Genomic DNA, 18952 nt, shown 5'->3' on the forward strand with positions numbered 1-18952 from the left:
TGAATGCTCTGTGGAAAATGCAAACAATGCCTAGGTGACGCCATCACACCCAGGGCTGGCCCAAGACATCTGGGCACCTGGGGGGGCCCCCCCAAATGGCTTCTTCCTGCCTGCCAAAGAAGAAGGGGTGAGAGAAGATCTACATCAGGAAAAAGGAGGAAGAAAGATTGATTGATATCGGGGTCTGCTGCCTGAGGTGGTCCCCTCACCTGCCTCATGCGTGGGCCGGCCTGATTACACCTTTTAAGGAACCTTTGATCCCAAGACAAGCCAGTCTTAGCAAATTAACCCCACAATCCCCAAACTTGCAATAAGTACAGTACGTCCAATACAGTTCAGAGCATTTCCTTCACAGGCGACATTTCCATTTTACCTCAGTTTAGTCTATCATTATATTTATCATTTATTATTATTAGCAATAAATCCTTTGATCATTCAGACATTTTGTTAGCCCTTATATTCATTGTTAGGGTGTACATGCATTTTATTGAACTAATACGTGCAAATGGGAAGTAACTAAAGCTTTGTAACAACAACAACAACAACAACAACAACAACAACAACCAATAAATTTATACCCCGACTTTTCCCCTGATGGCATTCAAGGCAGCTTATAGGTAAAAAGAAGGACCATTACAAGCAGTGGGCAAAAAAGAAAAAAGGGGGGGCTGTTTAAGGAGGAGAACCCGTGGGACACATCTTTGCACGGAAATGCTGGAAATGACAAGGAAGGGTAGCTTGGAGGTGATGTCACCGTATACGTGAAAGATGACAGAGTCAAACCAGCTTGAAATCCCAGAGGGGCAGACTATATTAGGGAATAAGATAATGTGCAAGAGAAGCAAATGTCTTATAAACCAGAAAGGGAAGTTGGGGGAAGTCGTGGGGTGGGGGATATTTTGAAACTTAGTTTGGGATTATATTATCAGTAGTGATTGTGTTAAAATTTGTTGTAAAACCTAATAAAAATATTTTTTTAAAAAATCCCAGAGGGGCAGAATCCAGCACATAGTGTTTTTAGTAGCGTGGCAATAGACATTTCGAGGATACACTATCACCCCCCTGACCCAAATCCCCAGAGACAATCCTGAGATGGAGAATAAAGTTAAAGAGGCGTCCAAAAGAGAAGAGTTGTTGCAAAAGCTGAGTTCAGCTACCTTCACATTGACTGGGTGTTCCTGTTATGATAAAGAGGTAAAACTTACAATCTAAATGAGCATGCCCCAGAAGAGCTGCTCCTGGAACCTTCCAGAGGACAAGTAAGCATAGAAGTGGATCTGGTGCAAGATGGAAGTATTTGTGGAACTGATTTGGAAACTTGAACCAATTCAGCATGTATGTCAGAAGACAATCGCCAGCAAAGTCAAACACAGTCACATTTGACTCCCAAAGAGAAAAATTCTGAAAAAAGGAAGTTGAAAAGGAAAGTAAAATCTCTCCAAGCCCCAAGAGGATGCCAGCACAGGTAACAAGCAAAGTCAAGGATGCTCTTAGGAGGCAAGAAGGCAGCTGTCAGAAAATGGAAATCTTGGCCAAGTGAGCAAAACAGAACAGAACACAAACCTTGGCAAAAGAAATGCTTGCAGACAATAAGAGATGCTAAAAATAAAATACCAAGAGTCATGTACAAAGAAGCAAGTCCAAAAATAAAAAAAACCCTTTAAATATTTTGGGGTTAGGACAGGGAAAGCTCTTCTGCCCAGGAAGTGATTGAAGTTGGAAACCAGTATGTAGAAGTTTATTCCCCTCCTTGTGGGAGGCTTCTGAGAAACCTGGGAGCTTGGATTGCAAGCCAGGCTCAGGTGAAGTGCTGGTCCATCTCTAGCAAGGTTTAAACTCTTCAAGCGTTGCTAACAAAATGATGTTACTATCAATCTTTTTGTTTGGGTGTTTGGCAAACCAAAATGCAACTTTTAAAGGTTGTAACTCTTTGTAGGCATGTTGGCTCAATTCTAATCTCTTTACAGGACACATTTACTTTTGTGTATCCCAGTGTGTGTGTGTGTGTGTGTGTGTGTGTAGTATCTCCTGCAAACCTCTCCTTGCCATCTGTTCCTGTGTAGATAATTCCTGTTAAGGTGACACCGTAGAATCATAATCCAGAGTCTCCTTTTTACCTCTTTGTGTTTGCTAAGCCTGTTCCTCAAACAGTCAAAACACAAATAATCTTCTAACTGACAACTAAGGCCTCACAGCTATTCCCAAAGGAAAAGCTGCAAAAGTTGCATCCTGGCACACAGCCCACAGGAGTGTGCTGCAATTGATGTGGAAAAGGGAAGCAGGAGATGTGTGTGTGTTGTGTGTGTGTGTGTGTGTGTGTGAGAGAGAGAGAGAGAGAGAGAGAGAGAGAGAGAGAACATGACCCTACTCTTCTTTTGAATGCCTAGCAAAAATAATAATAATAAAAGAAACAGTTGGGTAAGGGGCAAAAGAAAATGAGCTCCACAGTATCAGGCTCCACAGAACAGGGCACAGCAGTTGCAAGAGCAGCCCTAGAACTAGAAGAGTGGAGCAGGGTATACTTTTCAGGCTGGAGGTGCCCCATTCAAGTCCTGAAAAGCATTTTCAGAACCCACACTATCAGAAGACACAGCGCATAGGCCAATAGCCCAGTTCCTTTGTGGACCCTCCAACTCTTTTGGCGCACTCATACCCCTGGCAACCTACGATTCCTTTGCCCCTGTGTTGTCTGCTAGGCCAGCCCTTCTGGTTAGCATCCAGGTGAGCTCAAAACCTCTTCTCCTCTTTCTGCCCTTTTATACCTTGGCAGCATACCTTAAGGATGGCCTCTCCCCATACAGACTGACCCAGACCCTGTGCTTGTCACCCAAGGCCCTTCTCTATGCCCCCACCTGCCTAAGAGGTTTGGGGGGGGGGTCACATGAGAATGGGCCCATTTGTAAAATGCTCTCCTCAGAGGCATCATTGCATGCCTTTAGGCACCAGGCGAAAACATTACCCAGACCTTCGGTTATTAAACAATTGATGGCCTTTTAAAGTGGAGGGGGGGCTGTTATGATTTTCCCCCTGCAATTGTTTCATCATCATCATCATCATAGGCCATAGCACCCATCCCACTTGGGAGCTCTGGGATGCCTGCCAGCTTACAGTTCAGGCCATTGGCCCTAACCCTATCAAGCCCACCCCAAGGCCTGGTGTTTCCAGCTTGTTCTAGAATTTCAATGGCTTTATTGAACAAGCTCTGAGATGGAGGTAACCCTGAAAGGAAAGGAGCCCATAAAAAGCTATTCACGATGGTTTATTATTGGATAACTGCAGGTATTTCTCCTATACATTAATACACTTTTGTCTTAATGTATTACAGATGAGAAGTGGTGGCATTTTTCGATAATCTTGTGTTTCATTCAGGAGATGCTGTAAATTTAGTTTTAATCATGATGAAAGCATGATTAAATCAGGAACACCCTAAATCAATATAATCCAGCTTGCAAAGCTCAAGGATACAGATAGAGTCCACTCCACATGTACTTTGCATTTGAGAGTGTTTGAAAGCTGCTTTCTTTTCTAAAATATCTCTCATTAATATTGTAGCCCTGACCAGCATGAAAGAATTAATGAAGAATTCTTCAAGAGCTCATCAAATGTGAAGGATTTTTTTTAAAAATGCTATAACAAAGGAGAGCCTTTACAGTAGAATAACAAATCCTCTACAGTGGTACCTCTGGTTACGTACTTAATTCGTTCTGGAGGTCTGTTCTTAACCTGAAACTGTTCTTAACCTGAGACACCACTTTCGCAAATGGGGCCTCCCGCTGCCACTGCGGCGCTGCCACATGATTTCTGTTCTCATCCTGAAGCAAAGTTCTTAATCTGAGGTACTATTTCTGGGTTAGCAGAGTCTGTAACTTGAAGCGTATGTAACCTGAAGTGTATGTAACCCGAGGTACCACTGCATAGTTCTCAAAGCCAACTTCCTCCAGAACTAATTAAGTGGAACTAAGCCAGAGAAGATGGTCTGGGCCACTGAATTTTGCTGTTTTGCATGATGCTGTAAGCTTAGGGCACTTCATTTTTGGTAGACTTACTCTGAATTTTCACAAGACGAATTGTAATCCTTATTCTTTTGCACCAATCCTTCCTTTTTTGTTGAGAACCTGCTTTGCCTAATAAATTTCCTGTTTGCCTTGAGGGTACAAAAAAACAAATGTTCTGAGGTTCTGTTTGTTTAAATTATGTATTTTCCTCTTAATAGAATTCCTGTTTGGGAACTCCCTAGTGCATCAGGCTAGAAGAAGAAGAAGGTTCCTTCAGCACAATTCAACTCAAGGGAAAAGATGCTCCATTTATAGTTGTTGTTTTCCTTTCTTTCCAGGGAGGCAGTCTGTATTCAGAGTACTTCCTCCAGCACTTTGTATACAAACTATTCCCGCAGAGGAGAAACTGCTCTGCTTTTGTGAGCATCTCTTCATCTGCTTCCTGTATGGACAATCAAATGATTGTTGGTTGCACGGAGCTTCTTATTTGAACTTTGACAGGTTTCTGTCATCTGATGTTATTATAGCATGCGATTGACAGGTGGGCAGGATCACCAACCTGTCAAAGTTTTCCTGTGAGGGGAAAAGGATCTGGCCTGCTGGTCACAGAGGCACAAATGCTCCCTCTCTTAAGAGCTTTCCTTAGTGCATCTCTCACATAGGTAAGTGCAGGCGCAGAAGAGAGGCCAAGGTGCAGACAAACTAGTACTCTCTCTGCCCCTCCCCTTCAATATTTCCAAAGAGCATTAAAAAAAACCCTTTTATTTAAATTGAACATTTAAACATGTTGCACTTATTACAAAGGCATTTTTAAGGACTTGAACCACAAGTGGCAGTCCTTATAATTTATTATTATTAATTAATCTCTTTCCCATCCTTCTTCCCAAAGGAGCCCAAGGAGCCAAACACCAAAGTGGGGAAAAATACAATTAAAAATAAAATTAAAACATATTTTAAGACATTGAGAATATTAAAAAAACCAAACCCATGTCACATACCCGGTCACATACTCTCACAGCTAATAATTTCAAGGTTGCCAGGAACCATGTATTTCAGCCATCAAATGCCTGGATAAACCTGAATGAAAGTTAATAAAGATGTTATGCACGTTTCATGTTGCGCTTCTCCTTGACGCCTGCAATTATTAGTTTAATAATATCTTTCTGCTATATTGTTAGCACTAAGAATATAATGAAAGGACATCACAAGAGCCTTCTTGGATTCGACCAAAGGCCCATCATGTGCAGGGTGTTGTTTCCACAGTGGTCAAAGAGATGCCTGTGGGAAGCCCACAAGCCACACCTCAGAGCCACAAGGCAATTCCTGCTTAGGGTCCCCAGTCCATGGTGCTCAGTCCCCCCTCAGCCAGGTAGCCCAAGGCCAGTCACTGCCTCTGAGCCTGGCCCACCTCACACAGTTGTGGGGGGGATAAAATGGGGGTGTGGAGCCCTTTGAGCCCCTTGGAGGAAATCAGTCAGTCAACATCATGACTAGCGACTGTAGATAGCTTTGTCCTCGATGAATTTGTCTAGTCCTCTTTGAAGGCCATCAAGGCTGGTGGTCACCCCTAAATCTTAAGTAGTTGAACTATGAGCTTTGAGAAGCTTTGAGTTGTGTCTGTTACCTGCATCTGGGTAATGACGCCCCATCCTCACCCCTGCAGTTTGGCTGCAAAGGCTTTCTTGAGCAGGGCTGGGTTGAGGGATTTCACTCTTCAGGAAACGGGCAGCGGAGGAAGGCAATGTTATCCTCTAGCAAGGTTGTTGCAGCCTCAGACATCCATCATTCCTTTGCTTCTGGACACAGCGGGATGTTGGCTCTCCAAGGAGATGCCATTTATAAACACAGCAGTGTTTGTGTGATCAATCATTAGGTGACCATTTTTGCTGTCTCGAGAGATGGCCTAGAGTCATGCACAAAGGGCCAAAGGAGTGTACCTTGCAGCAACACCTCCACTGCCCTGCCTCCTGCCAGGTGGCACAATGGGTCTGTGCATCTGGCTGTTAACCAGAGGGTTGGTGGTTTGACCTCCCCAGGGACGGCTTGCAGGGGGTTGGACTAGATGGCCCTTGGGGTCCCTTCCAATCAATTATTAATTAATTGAAAAGCCAGTCAAGGAGGCTGGGCTAGGCATGCACAATTTGCAGGTGCTTTATAGGTTGAAAAGTAACAGCCTTCTCTTAGGCACATAACCAATTGCTTTGTTTGTACCCACTCCTCTCATTCCTTCTTTTTGGCAAGTATAAGCACAGCCTCCTTTTCATTTCCTGCTGTTCTCTTGCTGTGCTTGTTGGCCTGGCAAAAAGCAAAGTTAATTAGAACACCTCCCCAGGCACAATGGGAACTGCATTTAGACAGAAAGCAGGAAAACGGAATGCTGCAGGCTTGTGCCTCCTGCCCTGTTCCTGTAGACATCGAGAGCCAAGCTCCTTTAACAGAAGATTGCAGCCCTGTGTGTGTAGCAGCACAGACATGGCCAGTAGATTAAAATACAGCTTCACATGTTTCTTGGTAAATAGACTAGAAATATTTAGTTCTTTGAGAGTCATCAAACAGTCCACTTTGCTGTGCCTTGTGCAAGTTCTGTTTAAAATAGTTTGCATTTATTTGTTTTATTTCATGTTTTATTTCAGAGTTATTGGCTGATGTTTCCTTTCTGATTTTTAGAGGGAAGTGGCGGGGAGAGCTCAAATACAACATTTAAATTATACAACATTTATATTTTTAGTATAAAAGCCAACATTTAGGAAAGTATTATTTTGGCCAGTAAGATGACCACTTTAAATTCCCCAGCCAATACATTTAATTTTTTAAAAAACGAAGCATTAATGATGTTAAGTTGTGGGTGAACATATCAGACGACACAGCGATTCTCCAAACAGCTCTTGTTTATTCAGAGGCCAGAACAGAACTGAACTGAAGGGTTCAGCCAGCCTGCTTATATAGAGCTCCTCTAGAACGCAACAGTAACCATTTTCTGTAACTATCCAATCACTGAACATCACTTTCGATCCCTTATTTGCATATGTGGACCTGAGTGAAAACTATCTACAGTATCCCCCTGCTGGCCCAGGGTGAGAACTTCAGTACATAACAAATGATATTTCCCCCCAACATCCAGTCCTTTCATACCTTTCAACATTTTTTTTGCATGAGTTCTTATAGGCTAATCTACTTTGATTCACTTCCACATGCTAAATCACTGAACCTCTCTGCCAATGTTCTGTGCTTTATTTTTTATTCAGAATTCATTATATACAAAGAAGGAAAAACAAAACAAAAAAGGTTAGCACTTTGATGTTCATTCATTGCATTCTTTTGATGACCTAAGTCCCTACCAAAAGAAATGGATTAACTCGTACACATTCTTAAACCTTGAACTTCATATGGCTGTAAGGAATGGAGCAGGGGGTTAAATGCCAAGTGTATCACGGCAGAGACTGTTGTGCTTTAAGAAACAGCACAACTGTTTACACCTGCAGGGAGGAAGTGCAGATCTTACAGTATGGCCCAAAGCATTGTGGGCAACCTTCCCTCTCCCCTGCCAAGATGGATCTCAGCCCTTCTTCCTCCTCCTTTTTCCCAGGAATCCCTGCTTCCAAACTCCCTTTTCCTGCCCCCCCTCAAACAAACACACCATCTCCTTGGTAACATCTCACTCCCCAGGTGAAAAGATTTCTCTCCTCTAGGCCCTTGCTTGGCCACGCTGGTTTGCATCATCTAGCCCAGGAATTCCCTGTCTGGCACAGTTCTGCACTTCAATCCATATCCCAATTAATCAGAACCCTGGCATTTATTAATTTAGAGGGTTTACACCATGTTACTCCCAGATATGTGGGCACAGGAGGGCAGCCTAGGAGGCTTTGGTTTAGTGTTGGCATTAGGGGAAACAAAGTTCTTGTTCTTTTCACACAACATATCTCCACAGCCAGGAGCAGCAAGAGAGAGTTGACTGCCCATGGGGATCATGAAGTTGTCTCTGGGGGCAGGACCAGCAAGGGCTAGACTCTCTCTAATTTTATGTTATGCTTTGCCCACATGGCAGCCATTTTGTAACTGGTGCCCACAATGCACTCTCACAGTTCCAAATGTGGCCACGAGTCCCAAAATGTTGGCAGCTCTTGAGTTCCATGGAAGCACTGAGTGAGCTCACTGGGCAATTTGGACTGGGATGACCTCCGCAGGCTTATCACACTGCACTCTATTTCTCTGTGTCATATGAATCAAGTGAGGCTGTTCAGGTTCTGGGATGGTGCTTGTTTAAAAATGTAGAACTGCTACCTTGAATCAAGGTTAGGATCAGTTTGGGGCACAGAAATTACTTGGTTGCTCTGTATGATGACCTCTGACAGAAGAGGGATGTGTGTGTGTCCGCCCTTGTCAATCCTCCTTGATCTGTCAGCAGGTTTCAGTACCATTGACCTTGGTATCTTGCTGAAATGGCTGTCCAAGTTGGTGGGCAGCGCCACTTGGCAATGGTTCCAGTCCTGTTTGGATTACCATATTCAGAGATGTTGTTTGACCTTGTGAGCCCTCAGCATAGGAGTCAACTCCTAGGGGCCATGGGCGCTTTGGCCCCCACAATAATATATTTGAGGGGGCTGGGCCCCCACAAAGTTGATGGGCGTTCCAATTCAAATAGTGGTGTGTGCATTGTGTCATGTGATTGATTATGCAGGGCAGGACTTACCTGGGCCCCCACAATATTCTATTCAAGTTGTCCCCCTGGCCCTCAGTGAGCCACAGGGTTTGATCCCCCCTTGCCCCCCCCCCGCTGTTTAACATCTACACGAAACCACACTGGGGTCATCCAGAGTTTGGGAGTGCAGTGACAGCAATGTGTAGTTCTGTTTCTCCTTTACATCTGCAGGGTTTGCCGTGGATGTGCAAGACTAATGTCTGACCTCAGTCATGGACTGGATGAAAACCAACTGACTGAAGCTTAATCCAGATAGAGTGAGACATTGTTAGTGAGTGGTTCCCTAGATCAGATGGGTGCAGAGGTGGACTTTGATAATACGACACCCTGTGCGAGGCTAAAATTTGGCATCCCCCAATGGATCTTCTCCATTTTGCATCCCCTCCAATCAGCACCCTTGATGGGGAACCACCTGTACTGCCCTAAATCTGGTGCTGGGTGGGTGTGGAAGGGGTGCACTGCCTCTTAAGGAGCAGCTGTGTAGCCTAGACCCACTATTGTCACTTGAGTAGCCTCAGTGGTGGTCCTGCTATGCCCCTATCTGCACAAGGATAGCCTCACTTCTGTTGTCTAGGCTCTGAAGCTCAAGATTAGATTTCGGCAATGTGTTCTGGAATATAATAAACCTAAATAAATATATTCTGTGTGACATTTTGCATCAGTTATATGTAGAGATATCAAGATCATTCATAAGTACAGTTAGAGAAAGAAATGTGATAATCAATGAAAAGAAATTAATAGATGGCCCTGTTGTCATTGCTATAGGTCATGGAACCAAAGGAGTGTTTGAACTTCTGTCAGGATGGCGCCGGACCAGAGAGAGCCTGCCGTTCAAAGACAGGGTTGCCGACGCCTACTCTGATGTGATGGTCTCCTACACCATGACAAGCTCCTTGTACTTCATCGCCTTTGGCATGGGTGCTAGTCCTTTCACCAACATTGAGGCTGTGAAAGTCTTCTGCCAGAATATGTGTATCTCCATCCTGTTGAACTACTTCTACATCTTCTCCTTCTTTGGTTCCTGCCTGGTCTTTGCTGGACAGTTGGAGCAGAATCGGTACCACAGCATCTTCTGCTGTAAAATCCCCTCAGCAGAATACCTGGAAAGGAAGCCTATTTGGTTCCAAACCATGATGAGTGATGGCTACCACCACTCTTCTCACCACGAAACTGATCCGTACCAAAACCACTTTATTCAACATTTCCTGCGGGAGCATTATAATGAATGGATTACTAATATCTATGTTAAGCCCTTTGTGGTGATACTGTATCTCATTTATGCTTCCTTTTCCTTTATGGGCTGCTTGCAGATCAGCGATGGAGCCAATATTATCAATCTTCTCTCCAGCAATTCTCCAAGTGTCTCCTATGCTGTCGTTCAACAGAAGTACTTTAGCAACTACAGCCCAGTGATAGGGTTCTATATCTACGAGCCCCTTGAGTACTGGAACGGCACCGTCCAAGATGACTTAAAGAAGCTGACTGAAGGTTTCAACACCCTGTCCTGGATTCAACAGTATTACCAATATCTGAAAGCTGGGAATATTAGTGCCACCAACAAAAGCTATTTCCATAGCATCCTGCAAAGCTCCTTTTTAAGAAAGCCAGAATTCCAGCACTTCAAAAATGATATCATTTTTTCCAAGGCTGGAAATGTTAATAGCATAATTGCATCCCGCATGTACCTTGTGGCTAGGACTAGTGAAAAAACACAGAGAGATGTTATCGAGTTACTGGAGAAGCTGAGACCCCTGTCTCTGAAGCAGAGCATCAAGTTCATTGTGTTCAACCCCACCTTTGTCTTCATGGACCAATACAGCCTCTCTGTAACCATGCCGGTCTTGATTTCAAGCTTTGGCATCTTACTGGTGTTGCTGCTTACCTTCTTCCTGGTGATCCATCCTCTAGGGAACTTCTGGTTAATTCTCACTGTCACCTCAATAGAGTTGGGTGTTCTTGGCTTGATGACTTTGTGGAACGTTGACATGGATTGCATTTCCACACTGTGCCTTATTTACACTTTGAATTTTTCCATAGATCACTGTGCACCCCTGCTTTACACATTTGTACTAGCAACTGAGCACACCCGAACTCAGTGTATCAAAAGCTCCCTCCAAGAACACGGAACAGCAATTTTGCAAAACGTTACTTCTTTTCTTATTGGGTTGGTCCCCCTCCTTTTCGTGCCTTCAAACTTGACCTTCACACTGTTCAAATGCTTGCTGCTCACTGGCAGTTGCACACTTCTGCACTGTTTTGTAATCTTACCTGTCTTCCTAACATTTTTCCCACCCTCCAAAAAGCACCACAAGAAAAAGAAACGAGCCAAACGAAAGGAGCGGGAAGAGATTGAGTGCATAGAAGTTCAAGAAAATCCTGATCACGTGACAGCAGTCTGAGTCACGCAGAACTATATGGTTTTTAATTGCGAAAAGAAATGCTACACTGAGCTGGAGGGAGAGCAAAGAGCTCCGCTGCTTGCGCTGGCCCACACGAAACAAGTCTAAGGAAGCCCAAAAAGGAGTATTTGTGGCACATGGAGGTGAAAGTGTTGTTAAATAATAACCAGAGGTGTCCCCCCTTTTAATGGTAGAGGAGGAAAACAAGCCCCAAACTTCCCCTATGATCCTCTCAATTCACTGAGGGAAATGTTCCACAATACCCTATAATACAAATGGAAGTTTCTGGGTAATATCTGTTGGTGTCCCTCTGCTGATGGAAGACACCCCTCAGTGGAATGGGAAGAGAGGCCTTTGGGGCCATTTCCCCTCCCCTGCAGCCTTTGCTAAATCTGCTGTGTAGGGTTGTGGGGCTCTCTAGAACAGATACAGGGGCTGGGCAAGGGGCTGAAGGGGGAGGCAGAATAATGGACTAGAATCCCGCTCTCCCACTGATGGATGTCTTTCAACAGCACAGAGACCCCCCTGGGCACCACTCCATATTGCCAAGTTCCATTACCAATAATTTTCAAGCCAGAAAAGGTAACAAAAACAGAGGGGAAGTAGTTATGGTCATAATAGGGAGCATGTTTATTTTAAGAGATTGGTCTAAGTAAAACCTATGCAGTTGGAAAGAAAATGTTCAGTAAATCAAAGCCAAAGTACTTCCCTATGTGCCACCATGAAAAACTGTGCCATTTGTTCAGAGAGTAAACCTATGCTCCCCTAAAATTAATTGGAGAGAAATTGGCTAAGCAGACCTTTGGCGATACTCCCAGGGCACTTGAGACCATCAGAGGCAGCCCCACGGATGTCAACCTGAATTCTAAGAGAGGCTCCTGGCTGCGCCACCTGTAATTTTTGCAGTGCTGTCCTTTGGCTTCCCACACATTCTCTGTACCAACATTAGATCAGAATACTAATTAGGCAGATGTGTCCACCGTCACATAGCTCAGGCTCCAAAGACACAGCATGGAGATCACTTTGTGCCTGAATCAGAAGTATTGAGCACAGAGCAAAGGGAAGCTCCACTGGTGAAGTTCAAAGTGAAATACCATTTCCCTGCCCTGAAATATTCTCTAAACTGCGCATCTTGTGTTTCACATCTTGGCAAACTGATCAGTTAATGATGCCTTTTGCCACAAAATATAATAATAATGAGAGTTATTAAACATAAAGGCACCAGCTGCTTGGAAAATGGGTTTTTATGCAGCATTACTATAAAATGCCTGATAGAATGTCTGAGGCAAAGCAAAGCTTTATGGCTGTTGAGAATTATAGATGAACGCAGTAAATTTGTCTCTTACTGCATGAGATTAGAGTTATACCATTACAAAAGGGTAGTCTCTGCTTTACAAAGTATACAAGCTTAGAAGTGCAAGAGAAGGAATGGAAAGAGAGTGAGCCAATAATACTCAGAGAGGGTGATATTTTGCCCTGAGTTAAGCCACGTATTTCTCTCTTCCAAAAAGCATTCTAGAAAGTGTTTGCTTCCTGCATTCTTGAATGCAATCTAGCCTTGCATAAACAATGTCTTCCTGCAATATATTCCATATGTTACAATCACTGTTTAAAACAAATGTCAAAGAGAGTGTGAGGAAGGGGTTCTTCCCTTTCGAAGGAGGTTCAGACCGCCTGCCCAGTCCTTCCATGCATGTGGCTGTGTTTGTAAGAGGGGACTGACACACCGTTCAGTGGAGTCCTCCCCTCCTTCCCCAGCTGCCCCTTCAGTAAGGTGGGGTGAGTAAATCCTAAGCAAAATCCTGGGGATGAGGTGGAAGTGCTCACGATTCTCCCACGGAAAGTAATGACAAGCCCAAATATTGGCAATGCAGGGGAGAAAGAGGGCTTCCATGGCCCACATGCAGCCACATCCCATGTTCTTGGTTGTAGCTGCTATCTTAACTTCCATGACACCAATGCTGTAAACAGATTCTGATTAGCAAATGTGTCTGATCCAAAGCCATATTCTGTAAAAACACACACCATATTATGTCATATTGAGTCAGACCATCTAATTCTTATTCTGACTGATGGTAGCAATTTAAGACTGAAGGCAGATTTCCTTTTAACTGGAGATGCCAGGGATTTAATCTGGGACGTTCTACATGCAGAGGATGCATTCTAACAAAGCACTGTTATGTCTCCACAGCTAAAGTGTTGTGGATAACTATTACCCTGCTTATACATTTTCCATCTCCATTGATTTTATTTTATGAAAAGCATATCCTAAAAAAAGGTAACTGCTCTCAAAATCCCCATATATGCCATCTGCTGCCACAAAATGCTAACATTTTTCACTTATTTTCTCTGTTGTCAACATCAGTATCTGAAATGTTTAAATCCAAACAGAAAAGTTTAACTTAGTGTGGAATTTGTCTGCTCTTAATCTGGACGTTCACCATTTGGTTGACATATTCTCATTGGCAGGTCTTTGTCTACAGCATTTGAAGACTCAAGTATTCTCATCTGGTAAATCAGCATTTTAAATTATGAGCAACACCTTAATGTCACATTTTGGTACATCAAATCTTTTGAAACTTGATTTTGTAACAGGCTACATTTTAAAATCTTGTCATGCCAAAATCAGGGATGGGTAGGAAGAAGATGGGCATTGCAGCATTTGTCGAGGACTCACATACTCATTCATCACAATCTCTTGTCTTCCTGAACCCATTCAGATGACAGCAGGTGAGGTCCAAGCATGGTGAGAAGGGAAGAGAGGATACTTTACCTGAGGCCGGCTGGGGGAAGGCCAAGGCTACTTGATCGCCCATTTGATTGCCCTATGGAAATGATCAAAGTTATGTGTTAGATGCTTTAGGTGGCACCTCTCCTGTTCCATCCCCACCATCAGGCCTCAGTGCCCTTCACCTGTTGGAGGTTGAAGGTGTGCAGCAAGGAACCCAGTAAACTTGTGCGGTCTTCCAGCATGATTTAGATGATTGACTCTGCAAGGTTCTTGAGCACTTGGAGGCTTTAATGGGGCCAAGAGACAAGGATGCAGCTCACGGCTATCGAGCATCCCTGCTTTGCCTCTCTTTGTGCCGGGACAAGGACAATTGGACAGAGTTTATATTGTTCTATATCTTTATGGTGATATTTCCTGGAGCCAAACAGAAGTAGTGTTAGAATGTGTATGCATGTTTGTGTTTGTTTGTTTGTTTGTTTGTTTGTTTGTTTGTTTGTTTGTGTGCCTGTGTGCGCGTGTGCAGATAGATAGGTAATGTGCTTGCTTGGGCAGGAAACTCTAGGAACTGTAGATTGAAAAAGTGGTACACCTTTCCATCTCTCTCTTGTGACATAATCTGTCAAGCACTAAAAGAGATCCTTTGTTCTTCATTCATTTCCTACATTCATAGGCAGGAGGAGACTGCAAGGTATGGTAGTAGGAATGAGGGACTAGCACCATAAGAATGTGGTAAATGGAGGGCCAAACTACAAGTGTTCACACTTAAATCGTGTGAGTATATTTTACAGTTACAAATAGCAGCCTCCCAGGGAGAACAGGGTTAAGGCCATTGTGCCAGGGAGGAGGAACGAAGAGCTACTACCACAGTCCCAAAGAAAATCTCCCCTGAAGCTGCTGCTTGAATTACAGTAGTAGGAATCCCACTGCTACCGAAGGGTGCTTTCCTCCCAATGCAAACAGCAGCTTGCGGGGAGACAGTTTGCATGAGAACCATGGCATGGGAGGACTGGATTAACTCCCCTACTACAGGCCATGGCCCTAGTCATAGTTGCAACTACTGTTTGCAAAAAGGTTATCTTGCAAGTTCTAAAAATCCAGGAGGCCTTCTCTCTCCTTCTCCTCCACCTCTTTATCTCTGTCTCTGTTACAGTTTTTTACTGAGCCCATAGAAATGAGCTTGGGCACTTCACACAGAAAGAGGCAGACACCTCCTACCTTGCAAATCATTCATTATACAAAGACTATGCCCATTCTCACCTGTTTCCAGGCAGGTTCCTTCCACAGTGCTTTGAAGGCAGGGGCGTAGGAAGGGGGCCGGTGGGGGCGGACTGACCCAGATGTCATCCCAGAGGGGGGAGACAAAATCCCCCCCCCCGGGCAGATCACCGCCACGCCGATCACTGCCCTGGGCGGATCGCCCGGCCCCCAGGTGCACGGGGTGTGCGCTGCTCCGGGTGCCCGAGCGGCTGGCTCTGCCGCTGTTTGAAGGCGGTTTCTTTTCTTATGCCATGTGATAAAGGAACAACTATAGAGACAAAAACAAACCCCTGTGTTGCAATACAGAATAATCTGCTCAAATGCAGCTGCAACACGTGGCTAATGAATATAGTAAATGTGTTATTATTAGTAGTAGAATGTCATCCAGAATTACAATTCATCAACTTCAAAATAATATATATATCAGTCCATAACCAAGAAGCAGTCGACAAAATGAATTGCTGGCGGGGAACACCATGATGCCTTTCAATGGATGAAGTCCAAGATAGTATATCCGGATTGAATTAATTGTTTCAAAGATGAATCTTCTTCAGCTGATGATAAAATTGAATACATCGCATACAATGAATGACTTCTTGGTTACGGACTGATATATATTGTATACACTGGAGCAGCCTTTGGCTATAAGCAATAAACTTGACTGACTGACTGATATATATATTATTTTGAAGTTGATGAATTGTAATTTTGGATGACATTCTACTACTAATAATAAAACATTTACTATATTCATTAGCCATGTGTTGCAGCTGTATTTGAGCATGTGATAAAGGAAGGCAAGAGGAAAACATTTTGAGAGGACCTGAAATGCCCCTTTCAAGATACCACTGTAGCTTATCAATGTATTCATTTTTTTGCATTCATACTGTATCTCTGTTACACACCATTCTTGATCTGTCCTTTGGTTACAGCAGAGCTGTAGTCCATAGACCTTAGTCTGCAGGAATCAGACTAACTTTGGAGACAACTTTGGAGAGTTGCTATGTTCTTTTGCTGTTTGTGTTAGCCACCCAAGGAATACATGTGATTTAGACTAGACATATATAGTAACAGTGAATATATAAATGTCTACTCAGAAATAAGCCCCAGGATAGCAATTCTATGCTCTGCAACTAGGTCTGGAATGATAACAACAATTTTTGGGGTGGTAGGGGCAAGAATAAGGGGGACATCAAACCCCCCCCTTGTTTTGTTATAAAAAGCACATCAGAGATGGTCTGCATCAAAATGTGGCTACAAACCAATATTTAAAGAGCTCAAAAACAATTATATATTTTTCTTTGTTTATCAGTCAGCCAGTAAATACATACTTTAGTAATTACCTTCAATATGTGCAGATGTAAGCAAATATGTTCATCTCTGAGGTGCTACTTCATGCTATAAAAGAAGGGGGCGGTAGAAATGGTAGCTGTTTGGAGGCTTGGTTGTGAGTTTGTTTGTGGGGGGGCATGTGCTCAGCTAGAGTGCATGGTATGAGTGGGAGGGGCTACTGCTGAGAGGAAGCCAGGCTGGAGGAGGAATCAGAATTGTAGAGTTGGAAGGGACCCCAACGGTCATCTAGTCCAACCCCTTGCATTGCAGTAAGTGAGTTGTGGAATGATTTAGCAGCCAGCAGCAGCTTGACTTAGCTGCTTGCAGTCTCTGGGAGCTCGTGACCAGGACACCTAAGCAGGGGCCTTGTGAGGGAGAGGGCTGGAGTGTGGTCTCGTGGTGGGCATAGGACCAGGAGACTGGGGGCTGAGGGAGCTGCTGCAGCGCCCGGAAGCGCCGGTGCCGTGTTTGCCTTCCTGCCTGAAAATGTGCAAAACTGCACCTGCATCAAGTGCAAGCACTTGCAGTAGGAAAAGGCACAGCAATTGAGGCCTTCCTATCTGCACTTGGCAAGATAGGGCAAGTTGAGGGATTTCTTGATAGAGCAGAGCGGTCTGTCCAGGATGTGTGCACTTGTGAAGGGATCCGTGACCTGGAGCATAGAAGGCAGATGGAGAGTACAGTGGTACCTCAGGTTACAGACGCTTCAGGTTACAGACTTCACTAACCCAGAAATAGTACCTCGGGTTAAGAACTTTGCTTCAGGATGAGAACAGAAATCGCACAGTGGCAGCGGGAGGCCCCATTAGCTAAAGTGGTACCTCAGGTTAAGAACAGTTCTTAACTGGATCTCCAGAACGAATTAAGTTCTTAACCCGAGGTACCGCTGTATATGGGTAAAAAATGTAGGAGAGAAAAAGACCAGTGACCTTATTGTGGGGGTCTGCTATATAGACCTCCAAGCCAGACTGAAGACTTGGATGATGCCTTCCTACAGCAGGTTACTAAACATTCAAAAAGGAGAGATATAGCAGGCTTAGTCATTGTTTGAGGGCTATTCCTGCCTCCAAGTCTGGTCCTGACCGGAAGGATACTGGAATCAGCAAGGGAAACCCACATGACCTGAAAGTGTTGCTGTGCAATGCCAGGTCAATGATGAATAAAGCCACTGCCATTCACGACCTGATTGTGGATTTGACCTGGCATGTGTGACAGAGACCTGGTTGGATGAAGCAGATGGGCCTGACCTTGCCACTGCTTGACCCCCCCCCCCAGGTTTCTCTTATGCACAGCAACCCAGGTCATGTGGGCGGGGAGGGGGCGTTGCAGTGATTTTTAGGAAGTCATTAGTCTGCACCAGGCGTCCTATTGGGAAGACCCAGTTTTCTGAGTGCATGTTCTGGAAGTTGGGCAATAAGGGCAGTACAGGATTCCTATTGGTGTACTGACCTCCCCGCTGCACCAAGGATTCCCTGCCCGAGCTGCTTCAGGTCATGGTGGATGTTCTCCTGGAGACACCTAGTTTGGTTGTCCTAGGGGATTTTAAAATCCATGCCGACACGACCTTACAAGGGACTGCTCGGGACTTTGTGGAAAGCATGGTCTCCATGGGGCTGTTGCTGAATAAGTTTGGTGATCTGACACTAACTAAAAGTGAAACAAAAGAAGTGCCATGGTGAGATCACTTCCTGGTGCAACTGGACTTCTCTGCAACCCTTCCCCTCTGCAGGGAGGTGGGACCGATTCGGATAGTCCGCCCCTGCTACTTAATGGATCCAGTTGGCTTCCAGAGAGTGGTAGGGGATGTTTTATCCCAAGTTGATGGCCTTTCAGCTGATTCCCTGGTGGCCCGCTGGAATGCGGAGTTAACCAGGGCTATTGACTGTCTGGCTCTGAAGCGCCCTCTTCGATTGCATGGAGCCCGGACAGCCCTGTGGTTTTCCCCAGAGCTGAGGGCGATGAAACAATAGTTGAGACGGCTAGAGTGCCGGTGGCGGAAAACTCATTCTGAATCAGGCCAGACACAGGCTAGAGCTCAACGTCGAGCCTACCAAGTGGCAATGGCGACGGCGAAGAGGGCCTTCTTCACCGCCTCCATTGCATCTGCAGAAAACAGCAGCAGGAGACTTTTTCAGGTGGTTCGCGATCTATCAGAACCACCTGCACCACCAGGGCCTGGTAGGGACCCCAAGATCTCCTGCAATGCTTTTGCAAAGTTTTTTGCAGATAAAGTCGCTCAGATTCAGAAGGAGGTAGACTCCACCGTGGGAGCAGGGCCAGGGCGGGAAAGTGCTAGAGTTCTGTCTAGTCCTGTTACATGGGATCAATTCCAATCTGTTACCTCCGAGGATGTGGACAGGCTGCTTGGACAAGTGAAACCAACCACTTGTCTCCTTGATCCTTGCCCGTCCTGGCTGATAAAAGCGAGCCGGGAAGGGCTGGGCAATGGGCTCTGCGGGGTGGTGAATGCTTCCCTCTGTGAGGGAGCCTTCCCAGACCCGCTGAAAGAGGCGGTCATTAAACTGTTTCTTAAAAAAAC

The 18952-nt window shown here is 44.7% G+C and overlaps 1 protein-coding gene across 2 annotated transcripts in view; it reads left to right on the forward strand.

Moving 5' to 3' along the window:
- Positions 1-18952, forward strand: part of PTCHD4 (patched domain containing 4) — a 49585-nt gene that overhangs the window by 26192 nt on the left and 4441 nt on the right. The window contains exon 3 of one of the 2 annotated variants that reach the window (XR_013983528.1): positions 9460-14595. Coding sequence is in view for 1 of the 2 variants with exons in the window: in XM_080997373.1 (XP_080853499.1) it covers positions 9460-11093 (1634 nt within the window). In the remaining variant the exon portion in view is untranslated. Of the gene's footprint in view, positions 1-9459; positions 17695-18952 lie in introns of those variants that run through there. The other variant, XM_080997373.1, reaches the window with a different exon arrangement.

The sequence above is a fragment of the Podarcis pityusensis genome (genome assembly GCF_964106645.2).
Source record: "Podarcis pityusensis genome assembly, chromosome: 3".
NCBI classification, from domain to species: domain Eukaryota; kingdom Metazoa; phylum Chordata; class Lepidosauria; order Squamata; family Lacertidae; genus Podarcis; species Podarcis pityusensis.